General features: G+C 35.0%; 1 protein-coding gene and 1 pseudogene across 1 annotated transcript; one reads left to right on the top strand and one right to left on the bottom strand.

Moving 5' to 3' along the window:
* The first annotated feature begins 8,604 nt into the window (after positions 1-8,604).
* LOC136051719 (uncharacterized) lies at positions 8,605-17,725 on the top strand. Its single transcript, XM_065741291.1, has 4 exons — positions 8,605-8,846; positions 11,334-11,681; positions 13,464-13,567; positions 16,322-17,725. The coding sequence occupies exons 1-4, from the start codon at positions 8,798-8,800 to the stop codon at positions 16,499-16,501; spliced, it is 681 nt and encodes a 226-aa protein (XP_065597363.1). The 5' UTR covers positions 8,605-8,797; the 3' UTR covers positions 16,502-17,725.
* On the bottom strand, positions 12,672-12,790 carry LOC136053390 (5S ribosomal RNA; annotated as a pseudogene).
* Positions 17,726-17,923: the final 198 nt, after the last annotated feature.

The following is a 17,923-nucleotide window of genomic DNA, read 5'->3' on the forward strand; positions in this document are numbered from 1 at the left end:
AGTCTTGCTAAATATTTCTGTTGCAATAGCATGCAACTTTTACAACATCGATATAAATACATAAATTTAAATCAAAGCCTGTATCTGTACAGATACGAAAAATAAAATGAGTCAAAAGAAAAATCTGCGTTGAAAGGGATGCAATATGTTTTTTAATACCTTATTTCTGAAACTTCTTTAAATGCTCCTATTTTTATGTTTTTGTTGTTTTTATTTTGTTTAATATTTTTTAATGCCAGACACTGTTACAGGGAAGTTCCTTGAGAGTCTCTGGTGCAAGAACAGATTTTCTTAAGACAGAAAAATAAATGCAAATTGCAGCCAAAAACAAGAATAGAATATAAAAAGCTTCATTCTCAAGTATCACTGTAATTACTTTTGTATGGAGATTCACTTGTTAGTTCTGTGAAACAATTTAAAATGCCAAATTATATTAAAATAACAAACTATGTAATGAATAGTCTTTGATCTTTGATGTTAAGGTTCCAGTTGGTACACAGACTTTAACATCAATTATGTTATCAGTGTTATTCAATACCACTATTAAATTAAATCAAGAGTGAGTAAGTCCATTAAGGAAACATTCTGGCTTAAGAGTTCATCATTCAAAAGAAAAACCTCACAAAAATGTAAGGTAGCACACAGTACACTAGAGAAAGGAAAAGTGTTTATTTTCATTCTCACTGCTCAAAAGGTAAACTTCTTTTTCATTAATTCTGCAGTGGCTATCATGTGCGCAGAAGGATTAACTAGACCAAGAAATGCATGTGTGTTAGTTTAGTTAGATCTATAGTCTGCAAAAAGTTTAAGCAAAGGTTTCTGTTTTGTAAACATGCTCAATCACGAGGCACAGATTCCTCGTGTTTACAACAGTGGCAAATATCTATTCTTTACAAAATGTATACCTAGTAAGTGTTGGACTGGGTTTGTTATTTAATGTGCCTAATGAATAAATGGCAAATATGAGCACTGAGACAAAAGCACGAAGATACATAAAGAAAATAGATGAATAGAGCAATAGCAGAAAAAAATACTGAATGTCTTCATAACAATAGGGCCATGTAAATGATCAGAGGACTGGAGCACCTGTTCTACAAAAGGCTGAGGGAACTGGGCTTGTTTTGCTTGGAGAAGATTCTGGAGACACCTCATTGTGGCCTTCTGGTACTTGAGGGAATCTTACAAGGAGAGAGAGAGACCAACTGGGACAAGAGAGAATGGCTTTAAACTAAAAAAGGAGAGCTTTAGGTTAGATGTTAGGAATACCTTTTCAATCAGAGGGTAGTGAGGTACTTGCATATGTTGCCCAGAGAGGCTCTGGGTGCTCCATCCCTTGAGGTGCTCAAGGCTGGGTTGGATGGGCCCAGGGCAGCCTGATCTACTGGCTGGCAACCCTGCTCATGGCAGGATGATGGGAACTAGATGATCTTCAAGGTCCGCTCCAACCTAAGCCTTTCTATGATTCTGTGATTTTTATGAAAAGAGAATATGTTTGGCACAACAGCCTACTTTTCACAAGTCTTTTCTTGTAAATTCTGACATTGCCAGCCTTGGGAGATTCTTCCAGAAATCTCTCCGTAAACTACAGCACAGAGCACAATTAAATGACAAACTTTTTTCCAAAGGAAGTTATGGGCATATTGTGGTATTTCTCAAATATTTCTAATAGGTAATTTCATAGTACAGGGAAGGAAGTCTGAGGAGAAAGTTACTAGTCCTGGATCTCAGCATCAGAAGTGACATAAATTACAAGGCAATTTACAGACAGTTGCTTTCTTCCTTCTATTTAAAAGTACTTGTAGAAGTGGAGAAAGACTTGCTTTCCAGCTCTAAGTATTCATAACTCTTTTTCCTTAGTGTTATTTAGGTGCCACACTGGGTGTTTGCACACTCTGACATTTTAGGTGATGTGCAGGAACTGAGTGTGAGCATTCAGAGCTTCTCATTGTGCAACTATCAAGGAGAATTTCCTTTCCTGGCATTAAGCTTCTCTGATCTCTGCCCTGAGCTGAGATTAGCTACAGAATCACAACTGTGTCTAGAGATGTCAGAAGCACTAAGGAGAAACACTGCTGGTAGTTACTCTGTGAGAGGTGACAGAAGAGCAACTTCTTCCTTCGGAACCAAACATTGCAGTAAAGGATCCTCCATAGCTTTCAGCAGGCAACTGTATTTCCACCAGGGTTTTATGGCTCCTTGTGAGAGTGGCACATTTGGTTTTGCGCATGCTTCTAGACCTGAACGCAGCAAAAGTTTCAGTAGAAAATGAGAAAACTGTCGATTCAAGCTTCTCTATGAAGACACACAAAAGGTTAACCTCTACAGTAAACTGAAGTGGTAATATTGTATTATAACTTCTCCAGAATCAGAATTTCCCCGAAATAATTTGCAGAGCATAAGGTGCTCTCACAGCAAATGATGCAGTGTATGTACAAGAATGTGGAGAGCTTAAAGAGAATCTGTTCCAGAAGCACTTCTTTCTGTAAAAGGTAAACTGGTGCAATAATTTGCTATGGTTTTTGCCACAAAATATTACAGTTTATCACAAGAATGTCTTCACTGATAAAAGGACTTTTAGAAGTGCAGACAATGTATTAACATTAGGAAATCTAACATGATTCCCTCTGTAACAATATTCTGCCACACAAGATAATGCAAGATTTTGTGGTAGGGCCTGTTATGATGAAGTAGCCACAAAAACAATATTTCATCTTAGGGAATGATAAATCTTCAGTGTCTTTTTAAGCAAACCTATTCTGCCAACCGTAAAAGCAGATAGTCTAGTTAAAGGATCAAAGGAATACTTACTTGTTTAGGGCCTCACAAAGGTCACGTGGTTTACTTGGTTAGACGTGTGTTTCTTTTCAAGGTTTCAGAGGCATGTCTGTTTGCTTTCTGCTTACAGTTGTTGCCATTGGGAACTATGTAATTCTCATATCTCAGCTGCTACTAGTAATAAAACAACAGCTGGGGGCAGGCTGTAAACTGAATAAGGTTATAATAGGCAGTATTAGAAAATATTAGGGTTGTTGCAGTGATGATCAAAAGAAACGCTGCAATAAAAGTAGTAAAAATGCCCAAAACATAATTGTTTATCATCAGTGACAATAGCTTTACTCTAAGGCAGGCAATGGGTATAGGGCTGAACTGAAATTATATCTAGTAGAAATTTTGTTAAAAGGCAGCATATTGGAAATTATTTACCACCTGTTGACCTGCTCTGGCTAATCATCCTGAGAAAATTTCCCTTGTCCAATCTGACATCAACCCCTTGCACAGAGAAGAAACTTCTCTTAAGACATATCAAATCTTAACCATTCAACCTTGTCTTTCTAGCTTTCAAATGTCACATATCTATAATGAAAAATATGGCTGCATACTTACAATATTTGTATGCTTACAATACTCTGAATGCAATAATATTATATTCAAACAATATTTGAAAAGTTAAACAATTTTTCCAATTTCATCACAGAGAAGAAAATCAAAAGATTAAAAACTTAAGACATTGTTTTCCCTAATACACTGTACAGACTTCTGACACAGAGGCAAAATTGAACTTGCTACACTCTTCAGAATTTGACTCCAGTGATTTCAAAATGATCTGACACTTTTCCATCATCTATAATACACTTTACTCTTGCCTTGCCTCCCCTCTCTTTCTTTCCTTCTTTTCTCTTCATATACTCTTGGGAACATAAAAATTACAATTTAAGTGTAATGTTAACAATTCTAAACTTCCTGGTCTTGTATTGGTAACAGTCTCCTTCCCACAAAATAAATAAATAAAATCTATTTAATTTCCAATTTAGATGGAAGGTTGACTTGATGACAGTAACAGGTCCTTAAGAACACAGATTTAGCTTGGTTTTTCCCATCTACGTATACAACTTTGTTCCAGTAGAGGCTACCCATGAGCTTTGGACACCATTAAAATGATGACTTCAAGGTACTGGAAAAGATTTTCTCTCTCACATTTTTAAAAATATTCAAACAGGGCACAAAGTACAAAATGGAATTGAAACTTGAAAAAGGAGGGACAAGTGAGTGAAAACATTGTCTGCTTGTATCTTCCTTAACTTCTCCACTCACCCCTCACGTGATTAGTTATTGACAACTTATCAGCCACCTTCCATTAGTAAACACTGTTACAGAAAATTTGAATAATTCCCAATTTTCTTTTTCAATATCAGGATTTGAAAACATCAGAAGCATTTATGCCACATTTTCTGAAGCACAAAGATGTTGATACTATCAGTGATTATCTGCTAATGGAAAACATGTGTGTTCATCACAGTCAGAAGAGAAAGATCCTGCAAGAGAGAAAAATACAATTAGTACATTACATTTTCCATTCACCATCACCTTTCAAGACTTCAGTGTGTTTGCCTCAAAGGCTCAGAAGTTGTGTCAAATTGGACTCTGAAACAGCTTACCTTCTATATTCCAAGACAAGATCAAATGCTAGAGAACTGAGCCTTCAGCATTCTGGTGCTCTGAAGCTTTAGACTATGGAGATAAGTGAAATGGTTTCCTTTTTGCTTATTTTTATGCTTAAAAGCAGAAAATAAGCAATAAATGCTCTACAGAGTGTTTAATGATGTTGTCAGTTTTATGGAGAAGGGAAACATTTGTATTTTTATTGATTCAAATGGTTCTAAAATTATCTGAAGCTTGCCAGAGCAGGGAGGTGTGTATGGGAGGTCTTCAGTTAGATTAATACACTTTCATAATGAAACTCCAGTCTTTCCATCTGAAGATGCTCTAGCAACTGGCTGTTTAGATGCATGGGTTACAGTATCTTCTGTTTTGCTGACTGTGAATGAAAGTTCTGGTGGGTGTGTCTGCTGAAATCAGCCACATTGGACCCTTAAAGGGATCATTTTACAAAGAAGCTTAGATTAGAAAGCCAGTGTAGTATTAGAAAAGAAAAAGCCAAACAAATATTCTTACATTTCTACTGCCTTTTATGACCTAAATAAACTCAGGGTGATTTTTAAAAACTATCCTTTTGACCCTTGTTATTTAAGCTTTGCTGTTATTAAACTGTAGTAGACTGATAATATTAAGCCTAAATGCTTCTTTAAGGACTAACTTAAATGAAAACTGTTTATTTCACACTGGAGATTTAAGAGACAGAAAAGGAATTACGTTGAAGAAAGTTAAACTTTCACCACAATCAAAACATAAAAATTATTTTATAAAAGGTAATATTTAACACAAATGCAAGAAGTCTAGCAGTTTTATATTTTGATGTATTAAGTAAGGATGCATGCAGCCTGTCAGAATTTATTGTTGCTATCCGGGTTGGGTTGTTTGTTAAGCATTTAACTACTACAAGATCTTTTCACACTAGACTCAAGAAAAGAAATCCCAGGAAGTATAAGTTATCTATATATACTGTAGAACAAACAAAATATCCCAGAGACTCGACTGGACAACCTGGGTGCATCTCCTTTGATTATAATTGCAGTTCAAACATTCTCAAGGCTTTTTCCACTCACACATTAAAAATATGGAAGCCTCCAGAATTTGGAAGAACAGTTTATTGCAGAGTTAAAACCATCTCTGTATGAAGACGCACCCAGGGGAACAGGGAACTACTAGCAGGTTCCACATTCCTGTGCACAGAAATCTCAAATTCACAGTCTCTAACTATTCAGATTTAATCCAGAAATGTATTAAATATTTTTCCCCTAATGACCTGTGTTTAAGGGGTAATTAGCATTTTATTTATTAGTAACACACAATCCAATCAAACAATTAATGACTTTTTCAACATATAGCAGTTACTAAAGAGATGTCTGGGCATATAAAATACCCTGGTATTGCTGTAATTTCCTCTCTTGGCTATAAGATTTAGGAACAGCTATATAATTAAACTAAGCTTTTGGTTTTGGTCAAATGAGCCTACATACTCTTTCCATGTTTCTCTTGCTATTCATCTCATTTCTCTCCTAATCATGACTGTGGGGTGCCAATAAAGTATTTGCTTTTAGTGTGAATTTTGTTTTTGCTACTGTTTTGTTCTGGTAACTAGTGGAAAGGGATTTGCAGTGTCCTTAACTTTCTAGTAGGCTAACCAATGCACTGCTATGCAGATGCCCGTCTGGAGTTTACATTGCTTGCAATATTTGGACAAACTGCAGATTTTCTCTCAGGCATTCAGGTGTCATTGAACATAAAGCAGCCACTGCATGTTTCTTAGTCTATGCTTGTCCTCTCCTATCTTATACAACTAATCAGAAAACACAAAGAAATCCTGAAGTCACATGCACTATTGTCATGTTGTTCTTGACACAGGCTTGTCCCACCTTACCTGAAGGTCCCCAGTCTCCTCAGAGGATCTGCTCTGCTACTCTTACCATTAGGAAGTTTTCTATGATGTTTCTAGATTAAATTTCTGCTGAATAAGCCTAAGTGATAAACTAGCTGCAAGTTACGTTACTTGTTGAAGGTATGCTAAGGAGATGGTTCCTTTAAGCAGTTGTATATTGCACAGTAGCTACCTTAGAGTAGTAGCTGAACCACAAAGCATAGGTGTTTGTTTTTTTGTTTTTTTTTTTTCATACAGATATATTCATCTGCATTTGTATAGACATTCATAAAATGCTTGATTGCTTTTCATAAGTACTTCCAAATTAGGATTGGTGAAAAGCTATTACTCTTTGATATTATTTACTTCTGCCCTCACGTTGTTATCCATTTTCGTTGCTTCAGTAGAAATTGACACAGAATTTATTTTCTCATCTCTTGGTGATGTTATTATGAATTTGCAAAACAGATCATGTATTTTTTTTTCATTTAGAAATTTTTTAGCTGTGCCACTCCTCCAGACTACAACCACAGAGCAGTGAGACAGACATGCAGCTACACTCTTAATTCTCCCATTTAGTAAAGTGAAAATGATGCTGCTAGTAGAAAAGCTACAGCCTATGAAATAAATCCATTCATACTTTTCCAGTCTTGTAGGACAATAATCAGCTGGAATCTAGGCCTTTTAAATATATATTGTCTCTATTATAGCCCTGTAACCAATCATCATTTCAGCAGATAATTAAAAAGATATTTTTAGATAAATTTATATTTCTAAGTTCCCTGACATTATAGCTCAAACTGCTAATAAGAAACAACACAGGACTGACAGAAGACTAAATGAAATAGCAATTATATGTTGGTGTATCTCCAATATTTTAATAGAGCTGACTCTTATTTTTATCTCCATGAAGTGGTCCTGAAAAAGTTCTACATATCAGTCCTCCAGTCTATACCAAATTTATGCACTACTTTCTAGAGGAGGAGGTTAGAAGGTCATTGTCCAGTTATTAACTTGTTTTAAGATTCAGAGTTTAACATTCTTCCCAGACAGCTATGACGGAATAATATAAAATATTTAAGATTAATCTCCCTGCAGTGCTAGAGAGAAAAATAACTTTTTCTTTTTTACAGTGACATTTTAATAGTTTCTATTGTATGTCATAAAGTAAAATTTTTAGATTTGATGCTATTTTAGCTCTTCATTATTTCAAATCCTTCACCATGGTTTCTCGATAAGAAGTTTCACTCACATAGGTACTGTGAAGTAAGTACAGAAGTCTTCTGATTTGTCTTCATGAAAGTGTTTATGCCACATACACATCACTCCTATTCACTTCAATCATATTGACCAAATAGCAATAGATTTAAGCATATGCTTATCATAAAGTATGAGTTCTGTGGAGGAGTAGTCTTGTATCTGTAGATAAGTCAGAAGAGCAGAAGGGAAGGAATTTGATTTTAGCACTTTATATAATGGTTTCAAGGAATCTTAAATATCATCTTGAAGAAAAAAAAGAAAATTGAAAGAAAAAAAAAGAAAGGAAGTAACTGTGCTGGAAGCAGAGATCAGAATAGAAAGGAAGATATAGTCCTTCATAGCGAGAATGATTAGTTATTGCAGCAGCTAACCACTGAGTTAGCAGGTACTCTTCTTCTCAAAGCCTTCAAATCAAAATGGGATATTTCGATGGAAGTTATCCTTACTCAGATCTAGGCATTCAGATCAGTAGGCACAAGAGAGGGATGAAACCAAGATTTAATAAAACCCAGGGGTAATTCTGTGAGATTAAATTTAATAGGAGCAGCAAGGAAGTTAGCTGATCTCATGGTCTTATGTCAAATGCAAAGGTATATGTTAGGATGATAGCTGAATTGTCTTATTTGACATTTTGTGGGTTTTGGAAGCTAATGTTCACTAGTTCATGATAGATTGCATGGTGATTATTAGACATTCCGTATCACTTCATCAAAGAGAAATAATGTTTATTCTGAAACACTTTTGCCGTATGTTGTTTTTCTAACTAAAAAGATGGAGCAAAGCCATACTCACATATCTGGTGCTAGCAGCATAAACAGGGCTTTAAGAGCACCAGGGAGAGGCATCTGATGGAAACTTTGCTGTAATTACATTGTCACTGCCATAACAATTTTTTTTTTTGTTAAGGTGGGTGGCTTTGACTAAACTCACTGCACATAACTGATTTTCCTCTTCCTAACTGTCTGAATAAAAATCTCAGAATGGAAAAACAGTCACATTAGAGTTAACTTTGAAACTACAGTATTAGAAGCTGATCTGTTGCAATGTCCAGGATGTGCAATGGCAGAAAGGGAAATAAGTGAGTAAAACCACAAAAACCTCCCTCTTCGAAACAAGGTTAAAAACATGTTTTTTGGAGAACTTGAATTTACTTTTCAGCTTGGTCCCAGCAGCTTTGTTATTAGCAATCTCATCTGAATTTTTAAAACTATTCAAGAAATTATGAGGACTGGCATATTACTAATGATATCTTACCTTGTTAACATGACAGGTAAGTATGTTTTTTGCTGTTGTTTTATTGTCAAGTTTATATATATATATATATATAAATTAAAGAACAAAACCAAATCCTTTTATTCCAGAATTCTTCAAAACCAAACTGATCAAGAAAAGCAATGCTAATATTTAATCAAGAATGAAAGTGGCAAAAATAGTGTCTAACGTGCATTTTAAAAAGAAAAATCAGAGGGTTTTCTTTTATGCTATAAGAATCTGTGCAGACAATTTTAGGTTTAGGTCAATAAGTAACAGGATTTTAGTGTAAGGAGATCTTTGAGTATTTTTAAAACTTTGTTTACTTATACTAAAAATATAAAAGAAAAAGAAAAAATATTTGGAAAAAAATATTTTCATTAGTTATGATGGAAGTGCAAAAGGTATTTCAGATACAAGACATTTTTATTTCTCACAAAGTTTATTTCCCTCATTGATTAAGTTGAGAATGGTTTCCTGTGGGTTTTGAAATATTGCTTTCAATGTGATGTAGGAATTTCTTAAGATACTTGCTTTATGCCAAAATGAAGAAAGTAGCCCAGAAAGGTCCTGTACTCCTATGGGTTATTTACATTTGAAGATGTGTTCCATGTTAGATCTCAGAAAAAAACAATCTCTTTAAAGTACTACACATATATTTCTGAACATACATTTCTTACATGTATTCTAATGACATAAAGTCTAGAAAATATAATATATGAAAAAGAGATATTTAACTATTTTAAAACTTTTTAATATTTAAAAAAAACATTTGTTGTCTGTGTTTTGTAATGACCTTCCAATGTTTGCACTGTTTAAAATTCATATGTATATTTGGATATGACAAATTGCTTCCTTTCAAAGCAATTCCATAAATATAAAATCATTCATAACAGAAATCTGGTTTCACCTCCTCAGAGTGAAAATGATTAACTTCACAGAATTTTTACGTATTTTTCTAAACATGAGAAATATTTTTATACTAGTTGAGTAAATACATAGTTTTATCTGTTTAAATCTTTACTGTGGCATTAAAATCGAGCTGTTGTTTAAATTATTTCTGTTAACTGACTAGAAAGGGAGAATAGGGTTAATAAGTGCTGGAGTTTTAACATCATTATTTGACATTTAAATAACTGACTTAGAAGCAAACTAGTCTTGTTACCTATTAAAATTTTGAATAATTTAGAATGAGACTCAAATGGAGAAAAAGTTTAGTCATCTAAGTTGCTAGAAACTGTCACTGCTAGCTGATCTGAGATGAGTATCAAATATTATTCTGTTATTCAGAAAAATTTCTCAGTGTTAGTTATTATGGATCCAGAGATGTCCCACTGGATAAGAGGACGATCAGAGGACCGCAGCACCTCTCCCATGTAGAAAGGCTGAGGAAGCTGGGCTTATTTTGTCTGGAGAAGGCTCCAGGGAAACCTCACTCATTTTTCACCAGGGCCTCTAGTGACAGATCATGGAGAAACAACTTGATTCTGAAAGAAGGTAGATTGAATTGAACATAAGGAAGAAACGTTTCGTGATAAGGGTGATGAATGGGCATGAGAACAGGTTGATTAGAAGAGTTGTGGATGTTCCATCCCTGGAAGCATTCAAGACCAGGTTGGATGGGTCCCTGGGCAGCCTGATCTAGAGGTTGGCAGATCTGCCCACAGCAGGTGATTGGAACTAGATGGTTTTTAAGGTCCCTAACAGCCCTCTGGCAGACAGAATACTTTAATCCAGAAGGTTAAGCTGACAGTTCATTTTTTCCATTTCATACCTGAGGTATGCTGTCTTGTTCATTGCAGTCTTAGTTTAACTAATTGGTGGCTTTTTGTTGTTGTTGTTGGGCTTTTTTTTAATACTTTACCTGCTCAAGGCACAGCTATAGATGTCTTCAGTCATACTTACAGCCCTTTTTCTTATTGATCCCTGTACAACAGATATATACAAATCTCTCTCAAAATATCCATGAGCTATGGATCCTTTATTGTTGGATCTCTATTTTTATTTTATGTGCACAGAGTACACATATGAAGTTTTAACTGTATATAGACTTTAAGAATATATATATAAAAAAAGAAACAAAACAAACAAAACAAACAAACAAACAAACAAAACAAAGAAAACAGCAAATGACCTAGATATGATGTCAAGAATTAATGAAGCTGAAAAATAATGGAAATTTAAGGCTTGTATTAACATGGCATAGAAACAAAGGTTTTGGCATTGTACAGAAAATAATATCAGAAGTGGTGAACATGAATAAACTTGAATATTCTCATATTTATCTTCTTACAAGAATGAGATACACTATTGCAAACATTTTACTGCTGTATTTATTTTTTATTTGTACTTCATTTAGTTATTTCATTTCCTTGTTTTCAATTATTCCTGCACAAAACAAGTTGCAATCAAATATTTAAATAATGATGTATTGAACTAATAAGAATGACTAGAACATTAGCCTTAATTTCAATAGAGGTGATTATTAATTAATTATTAATTACAGCTAGCAGTGGGCCAGAGCTCTTGGTTTTGCAGTACCCTGAAGATGCCAGTGTGCTCCTTAATTCCACTGTGTGGATGTTGTGCGTCTTTGATTATCCCAAGGAGGAGAATGAGGAGCCAGTTGTGTACTGGAGGAAGGGACACAGTTGTGACCACCAGCAGAGTCTTCGGTCAAGTCCAGGAGCAGGCAGGCCACACATACACATTACCAAGAACATTTTCAGGGGATTCTCTATCTTAAAACTGAGCAATGTTGACAAGAATGACAGCAACTCATATTTCTGTGATGTGACACTAACCCAGAAAACCCAGGGCAAATGTGGAAATGGGACCAAGCTGACAGTGCACGGTAAGAGGTATCTGATAGTCAAATAAATTATATTAACGTATGAAAGGTAAGTTAAATATTTCATCAGTTTTACTGATTTCCACCAGTCAGTGCTGTGAGAAGAAGGATGGGGAAAAAACAGTCTACAGTCATTAGCTGAGGATCTGATTGTGGGCATGAAAATATTCAATAATTAATGTTATACATAAGAAATATTTCGTGTATTATAACATTTTAGTTAATCTTCTATATTAATATATACATTACGTATTTAGAACGTGAAATATTTTTCTCTATATTATCCACAAACATTTACTGAAACTCCATACATAAACAAAAAATCCTTGATATTCATTTTTCATCATTTTCCCCAGTCCTTGTATGCTAGAGATACTGTTTTGAAGTATGCAGTCTGTGCTTCAACCCCCAATTACTGAAAAATTAATAGTAAATTGAGCAGTGTGGATGTTTTTAAGATGTGTGTGAAAGTAGGGATGTGTGGGAGCAGGAGATTGTTTCCATTGTAAAATCATTTTCAGCACCTTATAACTCTTTTCCTAGCCTCAATTTATATAAACAATTTCTGTAATATGAAGGGGACCGTGACCTCAGTGATTGAGGGAAATAATTTTGAGGAGCAAAGTTTTTTGCTTGTAGACTTGCAGGCAGATCTGACTAGTGTATGCTAAAGGCTGGAAAATATCTCTCTGTTTCTAGATTTCACTTATATATAACAATTGCCAAATGTAGTTCTTCTGAGTCCCTAAAGAAAGCAGCTGACAATGAAATTCTTCTGACTTGCACACCATAAGAATATGTTTGATTTACTTATTTAAGAAATAGCATAATTTTCATCATAGCTTAAGTATGTGAAATATAAAAAAGATAGTTTTGGATCTATCAACTTAAGTATGCTGTGAAATGAGTTTGCTATTTGTTATGGTTTTATGATTTTTGTTGTATTACTGATATTCCTCATCATAACATCATGTGGTGTATTGGGAGTTAAAAAGCCTACAGAACCCAGTATTCTCAGGAGGTCTCTCATCCAAGTCCTAACCAGGCCCGACTCTGCGTAGCTTCCAAGATCAGATGAGATAGGGCATTGCTAGAGTGGTGTGGCTGTAGACTTGGACTGGAACACAAGAGTGAATTATTACTAGCTCGGTGGGCCCATGAGACCTCTGGCCATCTAGGAAGAGATGCAACATATAAGTGGGCTAGAGACCGAGGGGTTGACTTAACTATGGATGCTATTGCACAGGTTATCCATGACTGTGACACATATGCCACAATTAAACAAGCCAAGAGGAAAAAATCCCTCTGGGAGGAAGGGCGATGGCAAAAGTATAAATACGGGGAGGCGTGGCAGGAATTAAAGAGCTAATGCTCTTGGGCTAGTGGTCAGGAGCTGGTGCTCTCAGCGCTGCGGCCCGGGTTCAATTCCCAGTTGGGAATTCCCAGAACACAGCTAGAGCATTAACTCTTTAACTCCCAATACACCACATGATGTTATGATGTGGAATATCAATAATACAACAAAAACAATAACACTATTCATTTTATAATTAACTCACAGCAGTTTAAAAAAATTAATCGCTGATGAATTAAGTAGAAAGAAGACAATATTTTTTTTCAGGAGAGGTTTAACCTTTTGGTCTGAAAAATAAAATTGAAATAAAATGTGATAAAGACAACTGTGCTGACTAGTCAGTCCACAGTAATCCTTTGGGTTAAATCATAACAGAAAAGAAATTATTTCTTTATTTTTCAAATACTTAATTTTCTTCCTCTTCATTTCAGATTTCATATGCAAAGACTGCATAAGTTCTGAACAGACATGGTGGTGTTGGTTCCTCCTTCTTGGATACACTCTCTTTGTCACTACGGTTATCATAGCTTTTGGTGTAAGTAATAACTTCAGAAATAAATACTACAGACCTAAAGATGGGTGGCATCTTTTGATGGAAAGATACTATAAGTAAATTAAAGACGATCATGCAGCTATGGCAAAGTAAAAAAAAAAATCTCTTTTCTGTTAACAAAACATTTAGTGATAGAACCCCCTGTGTTTGGAAATTTGAGGGTACAACCATAAAAAAAAAAGCTCTAGCAGTAGACATACTTAAAAAAAATAAAAGCTGTTATTTTCAGAGCTTCCTGAGAACTGAGAAGCTATTCTTTATATTGCTGGATGACGTAGAGTTACTATTTTCACCTAGAAATGAAAGAGAATTAAAAAAATAGCAGTTCAAAACACATCCTGTTTCCTTCACCCTTTTGGGCTCCAGCTCCTAATTTCATGAGCTCCACTGGGCATATATTAATGTCTGCTTAGGTTTTATTTTACATATTTGGAAATACACTTTATGTGAAGGAAACCATTTTGAAAGAAATAAATCTGAGCTATGCCATAACATGATGCAAATTAGAATCTCAATCTCGAAGGCATGGACAGTCCTAAAATGGGCTCAAGTTATAATTATAAGGTCCTTAATTGCAAACGTTTAAAATGATAATTTATGAGACCTAAGAAGTTCCTTGTTCATCACCAGTAACCTCTCCCATAATAAAACAATATTGTATAGTCCCTTAGAAGTTAACAGATGCAGGCTAAATTGGGCCAAGAAAGAATAGGTAACTAACTTAGCAGGTTTTCTCAGCTTGTTAATAGGGCCATTTAAGTGTCACTGAAACTAGAGTTACAGCAACAGCTCCCTCTCTGCTGATTTCGTTATCAAAAGATTCAGCACCACTGACAAGCTGCAAGACCTACAAACATTTGTAGTATCTGATTGCCCTTCTGGGTCAAGTAAGGTTTGGGCTTTGTTTTCTTTGCAAACTCGTTGTTAAGTGCCATTACTTCAAAGCCACATCAAAATCAGAAATGCTCACACAGTTCAGAGGTGACAAGAAATTTAAGAATTTGAATCATTTAAGAAGATAGGGAAAAATGAAGTCAGAGAGGTGGTAAACAAACAAAATTTGCTAAGATACAAAAGCTGAAGAAGCCTGTCGAAAGATACTTGCACATCTGAATATACAAAAAGAGTCAACTGAATCTTTCCTGAAGTGAGTCACTGTGAGCATAATTAGTGGTAGCAAACAGTACCAGTTTGCAGGTGCACACAGGGATTAAGTTAACTCTCCTCACTGAGAAAGCTCAATGAAGAACTGAGCTCATACACTGCTATGTTTTGGATTTGTGGTTAAAATAGTATTGATAGCATACCAATATATTGGTTGAGCATCACTTGCATGGCATCGAGTCATTTTCCATTTCTCACTGTGCTCAGAGAGGTAGCTGGGAGGGGATGATCAAGAGGCTGGGAGGGAATGCAGCCAGGATGCTTGGCCAGTCGACCAAAGGGAATATTCCATGCCACATAATATCGAGTTCAAAAATAAAATCAGAGTAGAGGAAGAACAAAGGGTATTTGCTGGCTAACAGGATGACCACTGCTCAGTGATTGGCTGTATGTTAGTCTGCTGGAGCAAGCTGGTGATTTCCTCTGCTTCATTTAGGAGTTTTTTTGTTTTTTTTTTTTTTTGTTGTTGTTTTTTTTTAATTTTTTTCTTCCTGATTCCTTTACCTCTTAAACTGTCTTTATCTTGACCCAGGAGACTTCTCATTTTTGTTCTTGTCTTTCTTCCCTGTCCTGCTGAGGAGGGGGTGGTGAGTGAGCAGCATTGTGAGTGTTTGGCTGCTGGCCAGGGATCAAGGCAGCAGAGCAGCTAAAGAGAAATACACTGACATTTTTGAAGTCAGGGAGTCTATAACTTCTTACAGGTCATTTCTTCATTGAATGACAAATGTGCCGTATCATGAAAATGCGTGTAGTGTCAAAATCAGTGTGTGAAATAATTGAAAGAGGTACTAGATCACTCAAAAGCCCCTTGGCTTTTTGACACTTCTAGGCCACTGCTTAAATTTGGTATGTCAGGGTTGGCTGAACCCTTCAGGTATTTTCTGGAAGGAGCAGATATCTCAGGAAGAAGTCTGGCTTGTCTTTTCCTAGCTTAAATTAGGAATAATTTATTATTTCTCTCATATTTCTTCTTACTCATAGGTTCATAGGTACATTAGGTTGGAAAGGACCTACTTCTGTCAAACATTTTTATTGTGCTTCAGAATCAAGACTAGGGCATACCAATGTGCTATTCCCATGAAACCTGGCTGATAATTGTGCATATTTTATGGCGAAGCCATTACAGCTGTTCTGAATTCTCCCCAAAATAAGACACCCATCCCATCAACTCACCTAAAAGATCACTTACGCTACATAAAAATACAGAACTAATTAAAGAAAAAAAAAGTATCCCTAAATAAGCTCTATATTTAAATATAGTAAAGGCATTTATGCATCTAAACAGACAGAACATGCATTGAAGAAATATTAAATGAAAACGCTGATATACAGTCAGACTCACATTCTTACTATTTCTTGAATACAGATAGAATTACCCTGATTCCACTACCTGTGAACATCAGTTCTTCCATGTTTCATTGTGACTGTGATATGCATTACAACTTTATGAGTAATTCAGAATAAATACTCTGTTATCTTAGCAAAGTTAGGAATATACTCTCTAAAAAATGGGGAATCTGAAAACAAAACATTTTAATAGCCTAACAATATATTTTTGGAATATTGCAACAGATTCATCAGTGCTGTAAAAAGTACAAGAATGATTCAAGAAATGCAGATAGCAGCGCTACCCTGCCAAGTGAATGGATTGATGATAAGCCATCCAAACCTGTTATTAATAGGTCTAACCAGGAGTATGAAGATATGTCTCTAATAAGAACTTTCAGTCACATTGAAAGGAAAGTGATATGAAAAACAAGACTCACAGTTATAACCATAAAGGTTTGAGCATGTGAATGATGTGTACTACTTCAGGATACAGAAGAAAAATACACACAAGTCGTTTTTTAAACTTGGAATATTCTTTAAGATTTTTTTTCATCTGTTCATGTATTTACTTGAAAGCTAATGACATTAACACTCTATGGAGATATAAATGTAATGATATTTAGTGTGCACAGTTACCACCAAAATACTGTTAAAGCTAAATGTATTCATCATATTAAATACCAAGAAAGCTGACCACACATGCTGATTTTTTTTTTCCATTCCAAAAACAAATCTACATTCAGAACTTTGTTTTTATCTGGCTTAAGACAGCTTCTTTTCTTCATCAAAGCAATGGCAAATTCTATGCCACAGTATCTGTCTGCTGCTGAGGTAAATTTGAAAGCTTGTGTCATAGAGGAATTCTTCACATGCTCCTGATGTACTGTTTGACCTTATTTCCAGTTCCTTATCCTGCCCTCATGTTTACACACCCCTGCAACCTCTTCCACTTCAACTGTGCAGCCAGCTATGCCATCACATAACATATTCCTACATGCCTCTCTCAACAGAATGAAAACACTGAGTGCGTTTTTAATAGTTACAATTTATGAAGAAAACATAATAATTACTGATGAAGAGCTTGTCTTTGTTGTTCTTATTCTGGAATTGCTAACATTAGAATGTAAGCTATTTGGATTAAAAATACCTTTAAAACTTGTTTTAAAGTACTTAGAATGCTTTTAGAGTCTACATAAATAGCAACAATAGAATTAAACTTCATAGAAAGAGCTTATCACAATTTGCATAGTAATTAAGTGCTCAGACAAAGTGGTGCCTTGGAATGGTTATGTACGTGTGACAAAAGAGAAATTAATACTTTGACAAACTCTATTTGAGTTATTGATATTTTTTTCCCTCAAGCAATTGAATATTACAAGCTGAGTACTGTGTATCAAGTTTTTTGGTTTTTAATAATGAAAATACACATTACGAAAGGAAAATGTTCTCAGGCTAAAATGCCAGAGATTACAGCTTTATATACTAAATCTGCTGCTCTTAAAAAACAAAGAGTAAGCTCTTTTTTTTTTTTACTTAAGGTGGCAAGAAGTCACAGTTAATATTCAAGGCTATACATTATGATATGGATGCACACTGCTATTGAAACTCAGCTAAAGCTTTATCAGTACTGTATTTTTCTAAAATATTTGCCTGTTTTCTGTAATTAAAAATACTAATTAAAATAATTTAAAAAATATATTTCAGTATTTGACTCCTTTTGTTGAACGTACTTCTGATTCACTTCAAAGATTGTTAAGTGTTGACATCCAAAAGGGCAGAAAAACAATGCGGAGGGCAATCAAGATGTCATGAAAAAATCACAATTTCTTAATTTGGAAAGCAGGA

The sequence above is a fragment of the Cyrtonyx montezumae genome, unplaced genomic scaffold, assembly GCF_038088225.1.
Source record: "Cyrtonyx montezumae isolate F1298 unplaced genomic scaffold, pur_monq_1.0 scaffold_3, whole genome shotgun sequence".
Lineage (NCBI taxonomy): Eukaryota > Metazoa > Chordata > Aves > Galliformes > Odontophoridae > Cyrtonyx > Cyrtonyx montezumae.